Source organism: Metopolophium dirhodum, chromosome 6 (genome assembly GCF_019925205.1).
Source record: "Metopolophium dirhodum isolate CAU chromosome 6, ASM1992520v1, whole genome shotgun sequence".
In the NCBI taxonomy this organism is placed as follows: domain Eukaryota; kingdom Metazoa; phylum Arthropoda; class Insecta; order Hemiptera; family Aphididae; genus Metopolophium; species Metopolophium dirhodum.
The window spans coordinates 28,912,386-28,938,236 of NC_083565.1; the positions used below are offsets into that span (position 1 = coordinate 28,912,386).

At 27.2% G+C, this 25,851-nt stretch overlaps 2 protein-coding genes and 1 long non-coding RNA gene across 3 annotated transcripts in view; all 3 read right to left on the reverse strand.

The window, feature by feature from the left end:
• Positions 1-2,560: 2,560 nt before the first annotated feature.
• LOC132946807 (uncharacterized) lies at positions 2,561-21,612 on the reverse strand. The gene is made up of 6 exons (XM_061016886.1): positions 21,473-21,612; positions 9,357-9,461; positions 7,310-8,494; positions 3,703-4,258; positions 3,122-3,202; positions 2,561-3,037 (listed from the first exon to the last, which is right to left on the reverse strand). Exons 1-6 carry the CDS (start codon positions 21,478-21,480, stop codon positions 2,981-2,983), a joined length of 1,992 nt encoding a protein of 663 aa, XP_060872869.1. The 5' UTR covers positions 21,481-21,612; the 3' UTR covers positions 2,561-2,980.
• LOC132947916 (uncharacterized) lies at positions 15,216-18,856 on the reverse strand. Its single transcript, XR_009664964.1, has 3 exons — positions 18,780-18,856; positions 18,579-18,701; positions 15,216-16,010 (listed from the first exon to the last, which is right to left on the reverse strand). It is a non-coding gene; the product is annotated as an uncharacterized LOC132947916 (long non-coding RNA).
• A 1,654-nt stretch (positions 21,613-23,266) lies between the features above and the next one.
• LOC132946631 (uncharacterized) overlaps positions 23,267-25,851 on the reverse strand; it is a 60,894-nt gene continuing 58,309 nt past the window's right edge. Inside the window, exon 7 of the mRNA XM_061016677.1 lies at positions 23,267-25,241. Within this exon, the coding sequence (XP_060872660.1) occupies positions 25,129-25,241 (113 nt within the window). The 3' untranslated portion in view covers positions 23,267-25,128. The remainder of the gene's footprint in view (positions 25,242-25,851) is intronic.

Here is a 25,851-nt window from a genome sequence, read left to right on the forward strand (position 1 = left end):
ATTTGTTTTAGAGTTACACCAAAAACCAAAATCTATTTTCTCGAAACCTAACCGTTTTCCCTTAATTTTTCTTTTGTTTTTCACGTCGCTTGTGAAAACTACTGGGAAATTTTTATTTTTGACCCCCCAAAGTACCAACTAGATTCACTTTCCTATCAGAAAAGTTACTATTGAAGAAAATCCAAGCACTTTTACTTTCCTAAAAGGTGATGACAGACAAAAAATAAAAAAAAATAAAAAAAAAACACACATCATTGTAAAATCAATACATTCATCGCTTCGCTCAGAATCTAAAACTTAAGTTACAACAATAACAATTTTAACTGAACAAGTTACTTATTAAGTTAAAAACAAAAATAATTAACTAGTTAATGCCCATCTTTGTGTTTATACCTATTGTAGGGTAAACGATGATTTCAAAGGACCATTCGATAGATTGAACTTGTAGTAAGCGTATCCACCGAAAAGATTGAAGGCGTCAAGGTTAGGCAACCAAATTTGCATGTAAGATTTAAGCAAGCTAACTTAAGAGTGTGCAATTGTAAAAGTGTTACATAATTATGTAACGCTCCAGAGATGGCGTTTTGCGCCGTATCGCCGATGTCTCCGTGGCGAGACTCACGCGGCGTTATCGCAGGAGAGGCGCATTATTATTTCACGAACAGTCTAGTTGAGCGGGTCCATACAAAATATTGATACTGACCATTGCGTAAATTGTCACCCGTGTATTTCTAATGCACGTACCATTACGCCGCTCGCTCGATCTTCGCTAGACTCACTTTTTAATGAACGCTCCTGATTACTTAAAAATGTGTATCAATACATAAATTACAAAAAATGTAACCAGATGGCTTGACTTACATTTGTAACCTAATTAGTAATTACTTTTTTTAAAATACACATAAAATTATTATTTTTGTTCGTTATGAGTAAATACATTTTTTAGTAACCATGTTGCGTCTTTTAAGTTTTAACTTGAAGCACTTTTCGTACGATAGTTGATTATTCTCCTATATATGTGTCTATTTGTAATGATTTAAATAGGTAGTTGATATAAACAGCATAATATACCTAAACCTAAGTTTAAATTAATAAATCTTTGGAAAATTTCATTGAGCACCTGCCACGTATTGAAAACTATGATTTAAGTAACAGTGAATTGTTTCAATTTTCGATTAATATTTTTTGAATAAAAAGTACCTATTTAAATTAAATAACAAACAGTGTTTTGTAATTTATTTTTCGACAGATTATTTTTTACAGTATGTAGTTGTTTGTATTATTTTTGTATGAAAATATTATATGTACACACGTTGAAAATATGTAAGTTTATGGGCTTATGGCTGATTTTCTGTTAATCATCTATTTGGTTAACCCTCATAGTCCTGGTCCCGACAATAACGATTAATCGAGTTTCTACTGTATACTTAAAAACAGATAATGTGGTGACAAAATATTTTATTTGGTAAAATAGCAATAACTGTTCAATAGTTGTTGACATTTTTGTTTATGGTCTCAATGAAATGTGTATCGTAAATATAAGAAAATTCTATAACTTAACCTACACAATGTGATATACTTATAACGGAGATTAGAAAAAAATTATAGTGCAAATAATTTTTTTTAAAAGAATTGGTTTGTGAAAAAGCCTACTACAATAAATTACAATAATTTGTTACAATCGATCTTTTATTCGTAAACTAACATTAAAAAGTTCTGATAAATTATTTCTGAAAGCTGGATGTTAAATTCGATTTTTTTTAGTATTAGGCATTCGTACTACAGTAGGCTAAATTCATTTTTGTCAAAAAAATTGCATTTTAAAGTGTCATTGTCTGTATAAAATAAAATATTATACTTCACCGGACATTAACACGAAGACGTTGTATAGTACGTTTCGAACGAGTATATTCCGGGATTATACGGTTCAGTACTCTACGCGAATACAAAATCCGAAAATATACGTTCCGGACAAATATTTTCTGGAATAATAAGGTCCGGATGAATACGTGAATTCTAATATATTATAATATTATCCTACTTGATCCTATATATCACGTATCATACCAAGGTTAATTATGACAGTACTACACTTCTCAATTTTCACAATGCACCCTGTAGAAAATATCCTCTAACTAACAAAAAAAAATTAAACAAACTACACTACGATCTATGGAAGTTTTTGCCTTTTCTTGTAATTTTCCTTAAGTTTTCTTTTGTACAAAGCTAGTCCCAACAATTAGGAACACATAAACAAAATCAGCTAAGCTGATCTCAAGCTCATATACATGCGCAGTTTAATTTTAATTTATATAGATTATTAATATACAAGAATTATTTATATTATAACTAAATATAGTAAAACGATGTGTCAAATAGTTATATGTATACGCTTTGAGATATTTTATTCTTGTACTTTTTCTTTTGTTTTCGTTGGTATTCTGAACCTACTATAGTAGGATTAGTACCAAAGGCACATTCTACTGCTCCACAGAATGAGATTATTTTTTTTTTTGTTTACAAATATAAAGTACATCAAGAATAAAATCAAGTCCTGGGAGTAATAATTTTATTTTAAATGTTCTTGGATACCTCATTACCTCACATTCTATACCTAAAACAATCTAGCTTCAATAGAATCAATATTATTGATTATTATAAAATAAGCGACTGAGCTCTTTGTATAATTAGGTATATAAACATACAAGGTAAGATAGCAATACAATTAGTAAAAATGATGATATATAACATAAAAAATACCAAAAATGACTGTAGTAGGTACATATAAAAAATACATAGAATCCTAAAAACTATGTAGTAATATTAGATTATACATATTAGTAATCAATCGTAATATTAATTATACAAACTTAAGAAACATTAAATTATAAAAACATGATCCATTATATTTTAAACATAAAAATAAAAATATTTTCATGAAAAACTTTATCATATAAATATATCACATGTAATGGAAAGTTTAGGATCGAGTCTGTCTTTCTTCACAGTCAGTATAATGAACATACCAGTGGCGTGCCTAAACGAAGAAAAAAGACAATAGTAATAAATTACAATATATAACATCAGTAGTTATTTAACAAATATATTCAAATATTCTTACTCTGCAGCTATCGGAACAGTAGTTCACCTTTCTACATTTACACGTTATTGTTGCAGATTTGTTGCAATGTCCCTCGTCGCACTAAAAAAAATATATTAAATTTTCTATCATTTTTATAAACTAAAATGTCTCCTAATTAAAATTCAAACTAGCAGTTTCTGAGTTATTAAAATGTATATATCAATAATACAAAAATAGGGTTTTACTAAAGTATTCGATAGTGGTAGCCGGTTAAGCCATTTGTTAGTTATCAATAATTTAAACAATATGGTTGGTACATTTTTAGCAAGTTAGGACCATCACTATTTAATAGTATAAATATTGATGAAAAAAAATGGATGCAATTAAAAGTATGTTACTAGTAGTTGTAACATGGATTTTACAAAACCACAAACATGAATTAAAACAATAAATTAGTGTAGCACTTTAACAGGTTATAAAGATCACTTAAATATTTAAACTTTCGTCATAAATTATAACACAGATTTTTAAAAATTATCTATTCACAATCTAATATTATGTTAAAAAAATATGTATTGTTAAGCGTTTATAAAAATTATATATTGATGAATTTTACATACTCTGATAATAACGGTTGCTGGTGACAAAGTACCATTGTCTACTGCTCTCATTTGACCTGACGGCCCATTAACTGATTGACATGTTGTTATTGTAGGTGTTGATGTTGTAGTATCTGGCGTCAATGCTGTTACTGTAACTAAAGGATTTACAGAAATAGTTGGCATAAAAACTGCTCTCAATTGACCTGATGTATCCTTAACCAATTGATAATGTTTGTTATCAATTACAATAATATTGCATACGGCTTGAGAACTGTTTGCCACGGTTTTCTTATTCTGAATCTTTTGTTGAAATTTCCCAGATGTAGTTTTTGGTGGTGTTAATGTTGAAGCCATTGATGATGATGATGTTACTTGCACCAAAGGACTGTTGGAAATAGTAGTTGGCATAACAACATCACATTTTTTAGTTGGTATTACTTTAAAAGTTTTTTTTTGTAGTGAAGAAGAGTGTGCTTTGTCGAAGCTAGTTAATGGCTGACTCGTTACAATCGAAGGATCGACCGCAGTATTGCCAATAACTTGAAACTTATTATCAATTAGCACAGGTTTATACCTAAAAATATAACAGAACCAATTAATACTGGAATTCCAATTTTAATTATAATAAATATGTCCAACAGTACATACATATACTATAGTGCGTTTCACAACAAACTCGACTCGACACTAACGCGCCTTGTGGTGTTTTTTCATTAGGGATTTTAAAACAAACACGTAGTTATGCGCAGGAAATTTAAAATTGATAACAAATATTTTACATTTTTTCAAATTATACATTAATTAAACAAGATAATCAACGAATCATGTTTCATATTACACTTAATTATTTTTAAACAACTTCAAAATATAAAAAGAAAAAACGCGCACTTTTTATCTATCCTAGATTGAAAATCCCTGATTAGAGTCAAAACCGCCACGACGCGCATTAGCGTTAAATCGCGGTTGTTGTGAAACGCACTATACTACAATAGTAAGAATTATTATGGATTTGAATTTTCTAATAATTAAGATATTAAATATTGTTAATTTTAAAAAGCAGAGGTTTAGTATATTAATTATAATACGTATTTACACCTCTACAACTTAATCAAAATTAATCTGACTATTACAGATGTAATTAAAGTTACTAAAAGTTTATACACATACCTAATATAACTTAGAAACTTTGATTGATATTTTAATTACAACTATAAATCAGGGAATCAGTATATTAAGGTATAATTGGTACTTAATAATAAAATATTTATTAAATAATAATTATTACATATTATTATAATATTACTAGATGTTATTAACTTATTAACAATACCAATGTACCATTTACGGGTAGGAAGAGGTTCATGGAACAAAGTGCTTAAACTTAGTCTAAATATTTTGAAAAATGCATTTTGGATACTAAATATGACTAAATACGATGAACTAATAGCTGTAGTAACAAAAAAGTCCAATAGATGATATTTTTAGAATAACAAAATCGATTTTGACAAAAATATTAGTGCTGTGTTAATGTTTATGTTTTTCCGTATTTAAGAGCAAACATAAAACGTATACTCAGAACAAAAATAAGGGAGGAAGTGGGTAACCACTTGTATTTTTTTAAATTTTTTGATCATAGTATGAACTACTTATGAGAACCTTTGTTTTGAATTTTCAATCATTAGCAATAAAAATAAATATTTTATAATTTTTAAACTACAATACTATTTGAAATTATCGTGATTTTGATGAATTTAGTCAACATTTGGACGTAAAATTCTTATATTGAAAATTCTTCCTATGTAACTTTAACATTTTTTAACTGCTGTGTGATTTTATTTTATTTTGTCTTATTATTTTGTGTACAGCTGCGGGACTCTGTTCAGTCGTCGTCGCGCGCTTATCGCACCGACGACGGGGCATATCCCGACGGTTAGGTATTTTTGTTTATAATAATTTCGTGTATTAATAATATAATAGTAATAGTATTATTATTATACTGTCTCCTAGTCCACCAGTCGTCTACAGTTAGTCTGCGCCGTGTTACCGACCACGACGCAGTACGACCATGAATGTTTACAATAAATAAAAATAAATCAATACTTTATATGCTTTTTTTCTTTATGTTATTTAGCCACCTCAGAGGTTTAGCTTCCTACACTACTAATAAAAAAATATGAGATACCATGTATTAAATCTTTAAAGTTTTTTAGCTTGAAAAAAAACTAAAAAAATAAATATTAAACCTATATCAATAACTCTAAAAGAGTAAAATATTTTAGTGGTTTTGCAATGGTGTTTATTTTTTTTTTTTTTTTTATTCTGTATACAAAATTTTTACTAGAAGGAAGGTTTCGATTTTAATATATAGTATCTTATATTTTAGCAAATTAGATCAAGATGGTACTTTAGAAAGGTCATTTTCGATTTTCTCCATAGTTATTTAATGCCACGGGAAAATCTACCGACAAATTACAAAAAAACCGGTAAAAATGGGATTTTATTTTCCAACGCTTTGTTCATCACCATAGAAACGAATAAAAATAACGATTTTAGTTATTTTGTTGTAATTTACAATAGGTATCAAATCAATATACAGGCTATAATAAAATATGATAAAAATATAAAATATCCAGATCGATGAACCGTCTCCGCTCAGAATCGTTTTTCGTATGCAATGATATGATATCATTGAATTCAAATATAATATAATCCATTATACAGAGACCCACTTATAATCTACTGAACAGCAGAGCGACATCCACACACCCGCTTTTTTTTAAATTTGACCTTGTATGGAAATGCTAATATAAACAATTGTTGAAAATTTAAAGTATCTACGGTTATTTATTTTTAAGTTAGTACCTACTAAAAAATAAAATTGATTTTTTCAAAAACTAGTTTTGCGTAAAAATTGCCATTTTTTTAAAACTTTATTGGGGGGTTTTATGTATTTAATGTTATTGTGGTTTTAAGCTACAGTGAAAATGGATATATTTAACACGTGTACTTGAATTCCAAATAAATCCTTGCAAAGCAGAACAATGAAACTGTTTTCTGTAATTAAAGCAACTGATTGTTAGGCAGGAAAAACCAATTTCACTTTTGAAGGTAGCTCCGGGAAACAGGGATACATTCAATATCATTTTAAAACAAAATACAAGACATACAAACATGTGTGTTTGAAAATCAGCATCTAGAATTTGTATTCCTTTAGGACATTTATGTCAAAGAACTTAACTACGCAAAAAATAACTATAATAAAATACCATTACTATTAATAATACTCGTACTAATATATATTGCCTGCTTTCGTAAAAAAATAATTACAAGTACATACTAAGTAATGATATAATATTCTTACTACATATTAGGTTCTGCCATATCAATAGCCTAGAAACTGTCAAAATGTCTGGTAATATAAATTGAATAAATATAGATACTATAGTTACATTGTTATTGGCGACCATGATAACTAGATGATGGGTAGAGAGGGGGTAAACTAAAATCAGTATGGATACAAAATCCCTTTAGGGGGTTTAAGTATACTGAAATTGTGTCTAAATCTTATATTGTATGGCAACTAAACGGTCCATAACATTTATTAGATTTTTTAAAAATAACTTACGGGTAAGTTCCATCTTGATTTTTAGAAAGGAACCAGTGATGCATTGTTTCATTAGAGTTGATAGGGCTTTGAATTGTTTCTGTCGAAGGTAAATTGTAATTTGAATGCTGTACAGTTGATGAAACCACAGGATCTGTACGATCTGAATTATAGTAACAATTAAAAGTAGCATTATCAATTAATAATGAAAGGTCTTCGTTTGAATCACTGGTGACGGCATTAATTACTGCTTTAAAATATTCCAGGCTGTTTGCCGTCTTTAAAAAATACAATGGCATGCGATCAGCGACTCCAGGGTCAGTATCCCGACTATCATTAATAACACTTAGTACATTCATGCAGTCAGAATAAAATTTTATTGACTGGAACGTTGCAAAAATGTTGGGATGGTTACATTCATTATTTATCAAACTTTCCGGCAGCAATTGTTTAACAATTTCAAAGAATTCTTGACTATGACCGAATTTTGTCTGATCCAAAACTTGAAGAACATTTAGTATACTTAGAAAAAACATTATAAATGCTGAATAGAATTCCGATTCTTTAAAAGATGATGTAATGTCTATAAATTTGTTCTTCAACTTAGTTTCTAAAATTGTATTATATCTTTCATGTAATCGGCGGGCATCACATATATATTTAATTTTTTCAGCCTCAGATCTTTTCTTAGTAGATTCATCCAATCGTTCTTTGAGATATTCGTTAGAATTTGAAATTGCGTTTAGTATATTTGCAATAGTCACAATATTAATTTGTACGGAATTGCTAAAATACTCATTATGTAATTTTTCAATTTCAATTAAATTCCATTTTGCGTGATTTTTGTCATCTACAGGTGGTTTAGCTTCATTTACGTTGGTACTACTTAAATATAATTCATTTATCATTTCATTAAAATCCTTAACCCAGATCTTAGGTCTTGCATTTTCAGCAGAAGAGTTCACAGATTCAGTAGCGCAATCAATAACCATGGGTACCTCCTCTGTACTGGTAGAAGCAATTTCATTATTGGAATTTAATGAAGACTTGAGTTTTGATCGAGTTCCTCCCTTTCTAGATTCCAATTTCAAAATATCTATTTCATTTGTATCCAACTTCTGTTTTTTTTTAACAGGCTCCTCGTCTATTGATATATTTTTTTGTTTAGATGTATTACCATCTTCCTTGACTGTATTTTCCAAGCTCCTGAGAATTGATAAAATTACAAATCTTAAATAAGTATTTAGAGTTAAACGTCATATTATTATTCATAATATCTACGTATTAAAAAATGTATTATTTGTATTTAATCATAGATTATAAAAGGGCTATATAGAATTATTTATTTAAAGTATAAATCTGCCTCATTGGTAATGTTACGACTTGTTCGAAAATTAAACTAATACAAATGCTTAATAGATAAGCTGAAAGGATATAATGAGTGCGCAGTCTACCCATTCTACTATTTAGGATATAATGGTATATTCGAAATGTTTATTGTTCGTCTTGACAATAAGCAACCATCGTGATAATACTATATTATATATTATAATTTCTTAAATTAAAAAAAAAGACTTTCGGATATAAGGAGTGATTTGAGAAAATTGTTGTAATGGACAAAAGAGACAAGACAACTTAACACCCAACAATTGAACTAGAAGTACAACTTAGATCAATATATTATCTATTCTTATGGATGGACTGGCTCTCTTAAATAGTATATTCCAATAAAGAGATAAATCACAGTGAACATTTTATTGATCTTTTTACAGATGAAAATACTCGAAAAATTCATAACTACGGAATTTGACAAAAAAAAGATAATAAAATGATTGTAGGGGTGAATATATTATTTTTATTATTCGTCGTCATTTTATAAAAATTATATATTTAAAAAGTTTTTGGTTTTTAAAATTTCGGTTTGGAATAAAAAAAATTAAATACGCTATTAATACGTTAAATTCAAAAAAGTTCGGTTTCGGTTTAGTTCCTCCTCAAAATGCAAATTTGCAATGTTCGTATTACCAATACCTTCCTAGTCATATACAAAATATATAAATTAACTTACAATTTTTTAATTTCTATGTCTTCTCTTGTCAGATTAACTACACATTTGTAAAAAACAAGATGTTTGAATTTTTCATCGACATACTTTTTTGAAAAATTTTGCTTTCTGAAAAATAAAAATTATTTTTCATCATGAGATTAGAAATACAACGTTCACATTGAAGGTATATATTTTTAAATAATAATGTTTTATAATAATAATAGATTTCACTTATTTAACAACCCATACTGTTTCAAAGCTACAAAAAATAAAATATGTTTCAGTATTGAAAGTGAAATATCAATGATTGAAGTTTTAATTAAAAATATGTATCTTAAATACCATTATCAATATTAATAATTATATATTTACGATTTAAATTAAATTACGTAAATAAACCTAAGCATTTGCAAACCATCAGCATGACTTACAGTGTTGGGTAGTAACGTAATGAAAGTAACGCGCTACTGTAACGGCGTTACTTTGCTTGTAACGCGTTACATAATTTCATTAGAATTATTTCCATGTAACGAAAATGTTATGGAAATTACTTTTGATAAGTAATTTCTATAGAATAACGCGTTACAGTTTCGAATTATTAAGTACCCTAATACCTACCTATTGTGAATTGAAAAAAAAAATTCGTCTATGTGCGGGTGTTGTTATGTTTACTAATCTAATATGTATTTATATTTAATGTTAACTCGCCACAATTCGGTTTACTTTACAATGGTTTTGACATTTGACATGTCGAATTACACTGTAAGTCTGTAAATCACAAGAACAGTTAATTAAATGTATTATTTAATTTGATTCCTCTAAATAGGTAGGTGTCTTCTTAGAACATTTCCTATGAATATCTAGCGTTGACTAATAAGTTTTATACGCTCCTAAACTAAGTAGGTTTTATAAAGAACATAGTGTTGTACAAAAACTGTTCAATTTGAAATAACTTATTAGTTATATTTAGAATTTGCATTAGAATATTACAAGAAAGAAGATATAAGAAGAAAGATATTTATTAGAAAGTTACATTATTGCCTGCAGAATAATAATTGCCTAGAAATTTGAAAAAAAAAATAAAGTAATTTCATTAGTCATTACAATTTTATTTGAGTAACGAATAAAGTAATTTAATTACATTTATCTCTAAGTTACGAGTAAAGTAACTTAATTACTTTTTAAAAGTAACTTATCCAACACTGCTTACAAAATATTATCAAATGTATATGCAGCTGTCAATAGTAATCACGGACTAAGATAAAATTGACTGGAAACGAAAGTTTAATCACGCTTATGGTTATGAGTAGGCCTATGCGGGGGGGGGACAAGTGCGAATCTAGTGCTAGATAATATTCATCTTGTTTATACGATGAATATAGGATGTGCTAGATTAGCACTTTCCCCATTCTTCTCCCGCGCATTCTTTTAATTCCTCCTACCACACAAGCCTACTCAATACCTGTTCGTTTCCGGTTTATTCTATCATTGGTTATAAATATTAGTACCTACTATTTTAGGTCGTGATAGTCATATAATAATATGATAGTATAACCAAATTTCAAGTAGTCGTAAACTCGTAAAATATAAAATATAGGCAATCTTGATAGTCAATACGCAGAATAGATTTAATCTACTATGTGGTCAATATTCCATAATTTATTGTTCTCTGTTGGGTTAACTTCATGTACCTACACATGGTTATTTCTGAAAGGCTGTGGCGGCAGAAAAAACGACGTTTCATATAATAATAGAATTTTTGTTATACACATGTTACTATAGAGTATTTCTGAGTATACTATTTTAGATAAATTTTATTTATTGGGTAAAAAAGCTTGAAAATGTAACAAAAGCTGTGGGGGCCTGCGCGCTACCTGTTTTTTTGCTCAAAAACATGCCTTACAGGAAAAACTCTTACGTCTCATAGATTGGTTCGATTTTCGTATTTTTTTTTTTTTTTGTTAGATAGAGAAAGACTTCTTTCAGAGCGCATTGGACCGTGATTTTCAAAATTATTTTTTTTAAATTTTATGTTAGAAGTTTGAATTTAATCCATTTTTACAACATTTTAATTTTTGATTATTTTTGTTTTTAGCAACGTAATCAAAAATCAAAGTCCAATGTCCAATGTCCAATGTTCAGAACTTGGTATGAATATGTTGTACTATAATTCTTCAAAACTTACTAGACTGTTAATATATTATTGTAATATGTAATATAAAAATGAACAATTAACTGAATGGACACAGATGAGGCCTTAGTTTAAACCTACTAACGGTTACTTTCAGCTCTTAACTATTACACTTTTGTAGCACTCGGAATACACTATGTTAAAATATGATGTTTGGCATTCATCAGTTAAATGTATCAAAATAATTTACAAGTAACTTTAAAATGTAAATGGTTATCTACAATCTGTAGTGTAATATTAAATAAAAGATAAATGAATCAATCTAAAGTCACATTTATATAGTTAATCAGTATTTTTTTAAAATAATGATATAACTCTTTAAGTGTATAAATATCGCCTGTTAATTTAAAGTTTGAACAGAATCATTCAATCAAGAATGTTATTTCAAATACTGACTTGGAACCTATTTATTAATCTTTATTTTCATTTTTCATTAATATTAATACAAATATACAATGACAACAATTTGTGTTATTAAAGGTGAATGTATTATTTTATTTAATGTATTATCAGAAGACCCTATAGGAAAATTAATCGATAAAAAGAAAAATAAGTATTACGTATAATTTGAATTGATAACAAGTCTTCAAGTTTAATAAATGTATTATTTATATATTATCACACATAGCTTTATTACACTGCATTATCAATATGTAGGTCCCATCTTAAATTATTATCAAAAATGAATATATTAATATATTATGTAATATATCAAGTGTCGGCAATAGTTATAGTCATAGTACAATATCAATTAGCAGTATACCAGAAAAACATTTGTTAAATTATTTATTTGAGTTACAAAATTACATTAAAATTAAACGATAAGATGTACCTACCTAATTATAGATTTATTATACAAATATATTGAACATTACATTCATATTCAAATATGAAAGGTATTAAACATTTTAAAATCCAAAATAATATAATATTTTTTTTTATTATTATTTGTCTAAAATTGTTGTAAAAAAAATTAAAAAGAAAGTGTCACAAAGACAAATATGGTATGATTTTTGTTATCTTGTAAAATATTAACTTTATTTTCATTAATAAATTCAATAAAACATATTTTTGAAATAAGTATCTGGGTACTATGTATTATATTTCACTAGCTGAATAACCTGGCGTTGCCCGGGAAAAAATTTTGATTAATTAACTCCTTTTGGGTATAATTCGCTGTGCATATGGAAGCCAAATCATATTATAATTAAATTTCTAGCCATCCCGCGTGGCGTTGCCCATGAGACTCTCTTATGGTTATGTGAACTGTTAACAGTATATAATCAGGTAGGCAATCTACCTGCGGTAGATTGTGAACACAGCAAAGTGGATGATAAAATAAAACCTATATTACTATAATATTAGTATATCTTTGTAGTTCAAAAAAATATTTATACAGTGTAGGTCTCTAAAATAGTATTGAAGTCATAGTTTAAGATCCCACATTCTTAAGAGCATTTAATATTTATATATTAATATATTTTATTTTATTTTTACAGACAAATTGGTGTAATTGTACCTAGTTTTATGAAATAATTTGTAAATATAACCTGCAACAAAAGCAACCATTAATAAACAAAAAAAAATTTTTAATTTAAAATATGAATATCAGAAAATCCTATCTTATTGCACATCTAGATCAATAAAGGAACCACTATTCCAAATATTAAATACGTAAGTTTTATATTTTAAAACCAATATTGTATATTTAAATTAAATATTGCTTGATAGATGGCACCACTCTTGTATTCTTTCAACCCCTTATTTTCCCCTTTATGGGTGGAATTTCCAAAAATCCTTTACTAGTGCGCCCCGACATTGCTTAAGGAACCTCTGTACAAAATTTCAAGTCTCTAGACCCAGCGGTTTGGTCTGGGCGTTAATGAGTGAATAGGGGCAGTCTCCTATATGTATATTGATGATTGTAAATATTTCAAATAACTTTAGATAATTTTTAAATTGAACTTGCTATGGACCCAAATTTACATCATAATTTATTTTTAAAAAAACCCTTGTCGTTCTTATTTCAGACATAGGACCAGTACACAAGAAGTCAAAAATTAAAGTTTAAAGAATCAGTTACTAAAAAAATTGGTTTATTATTGTACAGAATTCAACCATAAATATATACCTGATCTGGGATTTAACTGAATAAATCCTTTTGAATTACCATATGCAGTAAATGGCTTATTTATTTAACCATTCAACATATTATTATCATTTAAGAATACCTAGAATTCCAAAAACATAAAATAGAATACATTATTAATACGGAACAACAAAGAAAAAGTTCTCAATGGCCTCTGCCTTAAAATGCCTAGTTATATCATAAAAAAAATACTATGTATACAATTATTTATCTTCATTATGTAACCTACGGCATAACACCCCGTAAAATATAGAAGAGGCTTTAAATAAATATGCATCAATTTCGGCATTACTACAAAAATCATTATTATTCAAATAAAATATTTTACCATTATATTTTTTTCTATTATTTACTGTTTCTAGGATGGTAAAGGGGGAGGGCTGAGTACTCAATATACATTTTTCCTCCTCACCAGAAATTAGTTCAACAGGCCACTGAATCATAAACATAGTTGAAGGGATCAGTGGATAAAGGGGATAACTCATTATTTTGAAATTATTCAGGAAGACAGTTCTAGCGGTTTAATTATAGAAATGTTTGGAACTTTTTAACCGTTCAATGCTAAGAAATTTTTGAAAACAAAAATTATATATTATAAAGTCATAAATAACATTCTGAAATTTTATACTCCTATTTCTACTCAGGAAAGATCTATACCTAATTTAGTAACTTAACAACATTCATTTACCGAACAAGTTAATATAAATAAAATGAAATATGTAACAAAGGTGTTACAAAATCATGAACTTTTATTAAAATATATGAAATATTAGTAATACTTTTTCCAAAAATAAATTTATAATAACTGTTCATAGAACCATTTGTGTTCTTCAGGAACAAACTGTAATTGAGATTTCAAATTTTCAATTTTTTCATTAGATATAGTAGTGGGCTTTATGTGTTCAGTCAATGTACATTCCTCTTAGGGTATTCATTTTATCTTTACATATATTCACGGTTAAAAATGGTGTCTCCTCATTCAAATCTTCTTAATATTGATACATTCCAAGAATAGTAACACTTAACAATTTAATACCAACACGAAAACAAACTTTTTCACCTTCGGAGTTTTTTTTCTTATTTTTCAAACATAATTTTGTTGCAATATTCTCTATACTTTTAAAATGGTGTTCCATGTCGCTAATGGCTGCATTTTTCTTTGAAGCTTCTTTTATTATATTTCGGTACTGCTCAGGTGTATAAATATTTTGATGTATTCTTTGTCTCTTTACTATCTTTCCAAAATCACGATCAAAGTCCAAATATGAATGACCTACCTCTGGAAACTTATGGTCTATAGTATGAAAATAACCTTTAATAATCATATATTGGTATAAACATATAATATTGAAATTTTTGTCCTACACATGAGTCAGACCAAACAATAAGGTGTGATACATTTTTCAAAGCTATAGTTTTCATAATTTGAACAAAATATAACAAACAACTGCCAACTTCACTACTTCCTTGCCTCTTATATTCTCAGTCCATGTAAAAATAAATGGTTGGTGTCCATTTTCCGCAGATAATGTATGAACACCAAAGTTATAAAACCATAATTGGCGAAGATAAAAAGCTTTTGATGTTGAAATCTTAGGTAGTGGCATGGTTTGTTGAATTTCCATAGTTAGGTAGCAAATGGTAGTCTAGTAATACTTTTGTTTTATCATTGTGTTTGGCTTCAAATGCATTTGAAACTAACCTGGGTTATTATTTCTTGAATAATATGATGACTCGGCAGGAAAACTATCAATATGATTCATAATGTGTTTAATAGTTAAGTCAGATATCCTATTTGGACGATTTTCATGTTTACCTCTTCTATTTAAAAGAGGTGAAACATCAAATTTGAGTTGGTTTTGAATCAATTCTATTTTTTTTTTTTGCAACCAATTTGATAAATTTCACAAAAAGCAGTTTTACATACTTTTACGCCCTTTTCTTCGGTTTTGACAAAATATTGGAATGTGAGAGATCTTACTTTCTTTGGTGTACTACTAACTGTTTTACAGGCTGTTTCCAATTTTTATACTCTTAAAAATATATGAATTTTTTTTATACTTACATCCATTTTATAATAAGCATTAAATAAATTATTTCTTGATTCAATATTTACATTTGTGAATAATTGCAAACGGCATTGGAGCTGATACGATTGATGTTTGTTAATAGATTTTGCTGGAATAATTTTTCCTTTCGGAGATGTTTATTCTTTTCCTTAAGATCTCTGTAAGGTCGTTTTATTCTCCTCCCAATTTTCTTTAATTTTCTCTTTTCCTGCTGTTTTTTTGTTTATTAATGTCATCTTCTATTTGTAAATCATCTTGGTTATTATCTGAAAAAAAATTTCTATAAATAATTTCTATAATATCTGGTGTTTAAAAATACACATATATATATATGTTTTGGGCAAAGTAGACTTTCGGGCAATGTTTACATTCCCGGTCTATGTACTTTGCCCACTGTTTTTGGGCAATATATTAAAATACTATTTTGGCCTGGCAGGGTTATACTTTGACCGGTCCAAGTATACTCAGCCCGTAGTAAATTGAACATTGTTTAACTTGAGCTATTAAAAATACTATATGAGTGAATTTTTAAACAGTTAAGAAGAAGTAGATATAGTGAGGACAGGTATGAGGTATTGTAATAGGTATGAGATTATACAACTAATAGACTAATCGGTACTTCCAATATCAATAATTAATAAATTAAAAACTGAAGAAGGTTTAGACGAATGTCTTTTTGCAGGAAAAATTTTTTGTCGGATCCATATCTATGACGTCACTGTTATCTATGCACGTCTCTGTGATACTATTCTGTATTATCAGCAATACAATAATATTGATAGCAATATTGAATATAATAAGATTCGTCGTCTTTTTAATAATTTAAATAATTTTTTTATTTACTTATTATTAAATAACTATTAAAATGTTTAAATGTTTGCGATTCAAATTATACTTATATATCCGATTTAAATAAGCACCATAGGATTAAACATTAGAATATACCTAAAAAAAAAACCTGTATTTTTGTAATAACTGTGAAGATTCATTTGATTTGAAGGCAAATTTAATTAAACCTGTCAGAACTCATTTAAATGATCAACGATTAAACATGTTATGTTCATTTGCAAATTATACCAAGTAATTTTTTACAATGACTGGATTAATTGAACATTTGAAATCTCATAATATTAATGTTGAGCTAACTTTGTTAAATTTTAATACTTAAGAAAGTAAGTGTTTAGATACATTACAGTAAGTTATTTTATAATTACATTTTTTAATTATTAACAATGATGAATTACTGGTTGGTTAATTCTACGACAAACTATGATGTTCAATAAAGTTGAGAAAACCAATTTATCATGCAGTGAATGTGTTTTGACTTGTGTTGAATGCTATATAATATGTGTTTATACTTAAGTGCTCATGCATGAATAATGTAATTTACTTTAATATTTGCAAGCATATTCATGCATGTGCTAAACAAAAAAATATATTTTATTACAATGTAAACCAGAAATTTCATCATCTGAATTAGTTGTTGATAATGGTTTCCTACAACAAAATGAAACTCAACCAGAGTTAGATGAAAATGATGGTAATACAGAAATTTCACATAAACTTGAGTCAATACTTAGTATGGTTAATCGTACAAAGTTAAATGACATAGATTAAAAATATATAGTAAAACAATGTATGTAATAAAATAATTTCGAAACTGGCCAAAAATAAAGATTTTAAAAATACTTCAAATGTGGGAAAGAAAAGAAATATCGAACCTCAAACCAGATTTTTTACCAAGAAAAGGAAAAGAATTGAATCATCTACTTTATCATCTACTGAAAGTAAGCATGTTAGAGAATCACTAAGGAATTCTTCCAATGAAACATTATTCATAATTAATACACAAATGTTTAACCACTCCTATTTATAAATTATTTACATTTTAATTTTTTAAGTGATTTATGATCGACAATTCAATTTTTTGATATTACATTATATAATATTTTTTTTATATTATGTCAGAGCTGTATATTATAACTGTAACCAACATTTATTAACTGACTACTAGGTAGTCCTTAATGCTGGGTTGCACAAAACATTTAATGAATCAATTAGTGAGCTAATGGACCCTTAAACAAGATTTAGCGGCCCATGATTGGTCCATTACATTTTTAGTGAACCATTAAATTTAATAAATTTTGTATACAACCCAATAAGTAATTTGTAATTTATTACACTTCAACTTTTTTTAATATTAAAAATTATATTAAGTACCTATATTATAATATTATTATTATTTTTATTGTTGAAATGTTCTTTTTTTAATTAAATTTGCCTTTAAGTTATTACAAAAATATAGGTTTTTTTTGGTATATTTTTATGTTTAATCCTATGGTGCTTATTTAAACCGGATATAGAAGTATAATTTGAATCGCAAACTTCATATTTAAACATTTTAATAATTATTTAATAATAAGTAAATAAAAAAATTATTTAAATTATTAAGAAGACGACGAATCTTATTATATTCAATATTGCTATCAATATTATTGTATTGCTAATAATACAGAATAGTATCACAGAGACATGCATAGATAACAGTGACGTCACGGATATGGACAACAATTTTTTGTAATAATATTCAACTAATAAAGTAACTAACAAAATTGATAAGATTATTAAGGTTTATAATTATAAAATAAAAACTTTTGGTTTATATTGCCCAAGCTTTACTGGGCAATTCTATACAGTCCGGGTAATGTATAAATTCGCCTACATTGCCCGTCATAATCGGGCAGTACCATGATACCCAGTCAATGTAAACATTACCCAAAAGTCTATTTTGCCCGTAACATATACATATTAAAAGTAATAAATAAATAAATTACCTGTATTAATCAAATGAGGAATATCAAAGTCTAGTCTTCTTACAATAACTGGTTCTATAAAAGGAGTAATAATGTAGTCTTCGTTCTCTTGAGGAGTCCCTGGTATGGTATCAACATTTGGATCTGTAGAGAAAAGTATTAGTATTATCTATATAAATATGAATATTTTTAAATGTTACTGATATTACAACAAATGTATACCAACAATAATTTTGATAGAATCATCTTGCTTATTTGTATTTTTTTTTTTGTTTTGATGTAGTTAGTAAATCTGTTATATTATAGGTATAAGGATTTTTTGTATCAATAAAAGTTTGATATTGAGTATCTAAATAAATAATAAAATATATTAATAATAAAAAAAATTAAAATGGTGAAATTATTATAATATATTATACTAAATAAAATATAATAATATTATAATATTTTCTCCAATTACTATGTAATATTATGTAGGTATTTATAAAAATTATATTAAGTATTATTTTTACTTATTTCAAGTTGATAATCATTAGATTGTAGTTTATGTACTACAGTTGTATTTGAACCATGTCGATAAGTGGTTGAAGACACTGGACTATTAAGTACAAGACTTATGCTCAACTCATCTAAGAATAAAAATATTTAGCTTATTAATATGATTATTATTATTATTAATATTTGTATTATGAGATATTATGTACTATAAACCTGCCATCATAAAAGCCAATGTATTTCTCCTTTAAAGAATCAGGAAAGTAATATTCATCACTTGATAATTATTTATATAATCAGAGTCTGTAAAAGAGACCAAAAAACAACGTATAATATAATTAAATACAATTTAGGTAGGAATTGTAGGATAAAAGTATTTGAAGTAAGTACTAACCTGTATCACTAACATTGTAGTAGTTTATTATTTTCTTTTTACGTTTAGTTCGAGAATTAGAAGTGACGTCACTTTCTTCATAAATTATATTATTTTTTAGGGCTTTTTCAACCAATAATTTACTACGAGAATACATATTTTAAGTATTTTACCATAAAACGCAAACAAAATATACAATACAAGAAATTCTGAAATGGCAAGGTATTCAGATTTCAGATCACTCGAATATAATAATACATTTTATACTAACCTCAATTTCTTAAACTGCATTAAACAATATTATAATATTGACGATGGGCACAATGTGAACAAAACGCAATGGTATTTTTACTATAAATTTGGTAATAACTTTCTGATGCACTGTAGACTGTAGTTAACACCCAAAATTAAAATATAAATTTATCTATTATTATGATAATAGGGGATATAATACAATAACACCTTAATCCACAAAACAAGAACGACAGATTGTGTAAATAACACCTTTATCAATTTGATTTCTCCAAAAATATATATGTAACTGGTATAAAAAAACTTAAATATTCAAAAATATAGTCTCCATGTGTATTTAAAAATTCCAAAAATCAGAATTTGAATATAAAAATGTATAATTAAATCTTATAAATAAGGTGAGCATGCTTAAAAAATAACCCTATATACTGTTAAAAAAAAGTATTTGAAATATTGCAAAAAGATTTTTTTCTGATGTATTTAAAATATTAATTAGTACCTAATAAATACTATTTATTACCGTCAATTAGTAAATAAATTGTATTAACTCATATACCTATGAGTTTTTTTTTATTAAAATGTTCCCTCATTTTAAATATTAGTAAGCTTTGTTTGAAAGGTTTGATGGCTGAATGTTCACTATTTACAAAATAGTAGTTAAAAAGAATGAAGCATTGTAGTACTATATTGAAATGAAGTTGGTTGTGCCTTATTATTTATTAGCTAACAATATTAAATAATATATTTTATAAGCCAATAATTAGTATGTACTATCATTGATTAAAAATACTATAGATTGCTCAGTGGCCAGTTTTTCGGTGGCACAAAATATGTAGTCTTGGTAGATGACGAGGCGATATAACTGTAATTAGCGATTACCAGTGTTGGGTAAATTACTTTTAAAAAGTAATGAAATTATGTTACTTGTCACTTCAAATATTTTTATTTAAATTACATTTTTGTTACCTAAAACTATTTTTATCATGTTACATTACTTTTTCATTAATAAAGTAGTGCGTTACAAATAACGTTACTTACTAATTATTATGTATATATCTTACAATCATAGACCTAGTGATAAAAGACCTACCTATTATATACAAATGTACAATCATCACACCTATATGGGTATATAGTCACAAGTCATAAATCATAATAAATTTTAATTAAATTTTATTTTTAAACCAAACTGTTTTCTTTCTGCTAATAAAGTGATAACATTTATTCCTGGAATGTTTAATAATATTGTTAACTATTATCGGAATCAAAAATAAATATAATTGATTTTTTATTATTCCTGGGATATCCCTATTGGCTTGTTTTTGTAATACATTAAAAACTATTATTTTAATAACGTGGGAAATAACGCATTAGTGCGTTGCTTCATAGAAAGTAATTTTGTAACAATTGCGTTACTTAAGTACCTACAATGTAATGAAATTACTGCTGCGTTACTGAAAAAGTAATTGCGTTACAGTAATTTGTAATTTGCGTTACGTTACTATACAACACTGGTGATTACAACGTTACACGACATTACTAACCACAACTCACAAGCCCGCACACAATAATACGGCCACCCGGATTAGTAATGTCGTGTAACGTTGTACACAAACACATGTGGCAGATTTTAGCGCCCCTAGTGGTGTTTTTTAGGGCTATCGATGATAGATTTAAATCAAAATACATAGCCACCGAATAACGCATACCATCGGGTTCGCACACAGGAAGATAATGCGAGATGAGATGTGCAATTCTTCCACATTTCGTAATCGTTATTGTGACAAGTACTTACCTTGGCATGATGATAAATAGAAGGGCGAATAGAAGTAGCGTAAGCGAATTGGTTGGATTATTTCACAAACAAGAAACGAATGACGTGATTACGCGAGTAACACACACGAAGATCCGCAGGCGTCTGAACTCCAAATGAATAATGATACTATGATAATGATTACGGTCGCCACTATCAGATTTTCGTAAGCGTTCACCGGCGGCGGCGGCAACCACGACAGTGCTACCTACCACACAACCGCCGCGTTCATCGCGTATTTACGACGTTTTTATCGTTTTCTTAGTATATTTTAGAAATATAAAATTGTAAAATATACACGTATACATTTACAACATCGACGAAACTCAATGTTTTTGTTAGATACCCACCAAATTTCAATAAAATATACTGCAATTTTTGGTCACCACTAATCATATTGTATACCCAGTGCTCGGAAGGAACGTGTTCAAAGGAATCCGTTCCTTTGGTTTCGTTCACTTTTTAGAGGGACATGAACGATTTTTTTCGTTCATTTATTTTTAAATAAAAGTAATTAAATCATTTTTAGAACTAAAAGGAAAAAAATGTATAGCTTCTTTTGAAATTTAGTAGCTATAAAAATAAACCTATATACGATATTATTGATAATGTTTACAAAATATTATCAATTCTGTATTTCTGTCGCGGCGGCTTTATCGGTGGGACATTGTTAGTGGCTGGAATCACAGATATAATAATATATTTATTATATTATATTATTAAATATATCTGTGGCTGGAATAACCGTTTGACGTTATTTCCGATCACGATCTACTGCCGATACTGGTATAGTGATATGTAATGTTTACAATTGATAATCTATTTTTAAAGCGTCCCTATAAGCTATGGGCTATGGCCAAAGCGATATCTCTTTCAGTACTATAGTCTATAGTAATAGTTTTATGTACAAAAGTACAGTTTATTTATATAAGTTAAAACTATTACTAAATGTCTAAATAACAATGTGTTATGTTTAAAATTTTAAAATTAAAACAATAATTATAGTACAAGAATGTACCCATGTTTTTTATTTTATTTTACTGCACATTAAAAAGGAACTAGTTCCTCTCTTCAAGACAGGAATGGTAAAGGATTTAGTTCCTTTTTAACAAGAGGAACATGAATGTGAACTTTCCAAGCACTGTGTATACCTAATAATTAACCAGTAAATTAAATAGATAATACTTAAATACTTATGAAATCTGAACAGTGGAATATAATATAAATTTAAAAACAGGGCTGATACTTTTTCTGGTTATAATAACAATAATTTACACTATTCAATGCCGATAAATATTTAAAAAATACTTTAGGAATAACTACTTTTTCGATCAATTGAGATTCAACTAGATAGTCACAGTGTATAATAATATTCTAATGTATTAACTGTATCAGACTCGCGGGCAAAGGACTGATTATTGCGTACACAAATCTTTTATTTCAATTTTCATTTAAGATAAATGATAAACATATCATAAATAAAGTTCAACATTTTTTTATACATATAATGGACAAATATCATTTTTACATTCAAAGTATAAAAACTCTTGTTCTACATTTCAAAATATGTAGGTACTGATGAAATCATGAAATTAGTTTTCATGATATAGGTAATGTTCTATAGATTTACATATTATTCAAGAGAAATCTTCAAATGAATTTATGAACCAAAACTTGAATAGGTACTTGAAAACTTATTTATTGTAGTTTTCTTGTTTACATTTGATAAAAACACTAATAATTGTGAAGTAATAATATTTTAACTGCATGCTTACACACTTAACTTAACTAAATATTATTAATTGTGTGATTATTATAAAAAGTAAAATGTATTATGAATACATAAGAACTAAAAATGATCATAGTATTAGATACTTTAAGTTTATACTTTATAATTGTAAAAGTATAAAAAATAATAAGTATATTGTTAATTAAAACTAAATGTATGTATTGATTATGATATAAATTCATAAAACATAGATAATAATATATTAAGCTTATATAATACAATTATTTATCATCATAATATTTTACACTATTCAATGCCTAAATATTTAAAAAATACTTAAGGAATAACTACTTTTTTCTATCAATTGTGATTCAACTAGGTAGTCACCATATGTGTATATAATGTATTAACCGTATCAGACTCGTTGGCTAATGACTGATTATTGTGTACACAAATCTTTTATTCCAATTTTAATAGTATTTATTGTGTGATTATTATATACTAGTGCCATTGAGAGAGCACCACTCGTTGGCGCATCCAAATGACCGAGCTCCGGGTTTTCGTACCCAAATTTCTCCCGCTCTACCATATAGTTGTAGCAACGAAGATGACGGCCTCCAGATGTGACGGCGACCAGCATACGGGCAGATTTAGTGATGGGAATGTGCGAGATCGGACAAGTTTTGGGTGCCGCCTTGTAGCGCTCTCTCAATGGCACAAGTATAAAAGTAATATGTTTTATGAATACATAAGAACTAAAAATAAAATATTAGATACTTTAAGTTTATACTTTATAATTGTAAAAGTATAAAAAATAATAAATATATCGTTCATTAAAACTATATGTATGTAATGATTATGATATAAATTCATAAAACATGGATAATAACATGTTAAGGTTATATAATACAATTATTTATCATTAGGGTTCGGGACTTCTTGCATTTGCATGTTTTTTTTTAGTAGTGGTTGTAGATTATTCTAGGTAAGTTATAAATTTATTTTATAAAATGACAAAATTAAATACAAAGTTTGAAATTGCATATTTGTGCATATTTTTTTTTTGTGTTCGTGAAATGAATAGAAAAAATTATATTTGGATAACATTCAAAAATATTTCTTAAAATAAATTATATTTGCGTAGGTAGCATTGGCGTTTGAGATTTGTGGAGGCTGAAGCCTAAAGCCCTCCAATTATAATACTGAATAAGCTAGTTGGTTTCAAAATGCCTAAAACATACAATAGTGTCCATATTAATCAGTATATTAAATTCAAATATGTAATAGTTTAGCATTGTATGTAATCGTTATCATTTATCATGCCTAGACATTTTGGTAGTATATTTTAATTGGTAACAGACCAAATATAAATATTTCTTAATGCATATACACGCCTCAAAGTAAAATATATAACAACGAATAAACTGATACGGTACAAATTATTTTTATAACTCTTTATGTAACTACTTATTTTTGAATTTTTTATTTCCAAAATTGTAATATGTTTTATGAATTTTTCGAAAGTAATATACAGATTTAGCTACATATTATTGGTGTTTAAGCACATTTCAATAATTTTGATGGCATATTTTGATTATTTTTAGTGCAACAAATTCCAAACCCATATTTATCATCATAGTTGTATATTGCCTTTATAAAGCTGTATTACATAAAATCCTGATTTTAAAATGATAAACTCAAAGTTGATTAATTCATTATTAGTTTTGATAGGCTATTAACTATGAGCTAAAGTAAAATGTAAAATATAATATTGAATAAAAGAGAATGAAAATACTATTTAAAGTATTTTTAATTTTATAATGTAATCCATGATAAATTACATATCATTAAGTAATTTTTCGACCATATCATTGAGTGCAGTATCAGAATATGAATGATTTTGATAAGCCTAAGCATCCATAATTTCATCTTTATCATTTTCTCGAGCGCTTTCATGACTGCTTCGACGATCTTCAATTGTTTCTCGAAGTTCAGCCTTCAATGAATTTTTCATTTGACTGGCTGAAAAAATGAAAGTTATTATTAAAAACTAAGAAAAATACATTCATTGTTTCAGCCAATAATTAATTGCTATAGCTAAGGATTGAAAATGTTAAACAAGATTTATCTTACAAAGTTCATACTTTTACCAAAATATCTAAAAAAAATATACAATCACAGTATTTTTATTATATATTTTAAGTTCACATTTGGACGAAATTAAATATTTAAGCAAAGAATAATGATTTAAGTTATTTTGTTAAAATGTAAAGATATTATCTGTAGATACTTGAAACTTTTAAATTAGGTAAATTATTTAATTTATACCATTTTATTATATTTTATGCACACAATGGCGTTTTCAAATGCAATTTTTTTTGAAAAAATAATTCATCATGCTGTTTACTAAATTAATGTCTAATGGTAAAATAAATTACTTATTTAATGGCAATAATATGATAAATATATGTAGTAATATGGGTCGATAGACTTTCTTCACTCATAATTGTTTTTTGTAAACAATGGTTTTATATAGTTGTCAAATTTAACACATCCATACAATATTACAGTGACCCATTTGGACATCCACTGTATAGCAGTGGTAGGCACCCACTTGACAACTTTTATTTAT

What these genes read in the sequence shown, in the direction of transcription:
- LOC132946807 (XM_061016886.1), bottom strand. An exon ending in AATCAAGATGGAACTTACCC is followed by an intron (nt 4,259 to 7,309) that starts GTAAGTTATTTT and finishes TTATATTTTTAG; the next exon opens with GTATAAACCTGTGCTAATTG. An exon ending in CAGCAACCGTTATTATCAGA is followed by an intron (nt 3,203 to 3,702) that starts GTATGTAAAATT and finishes TATTTTTTTTAG; the next exon opens with TGCGACGAGGGACATTGCAA.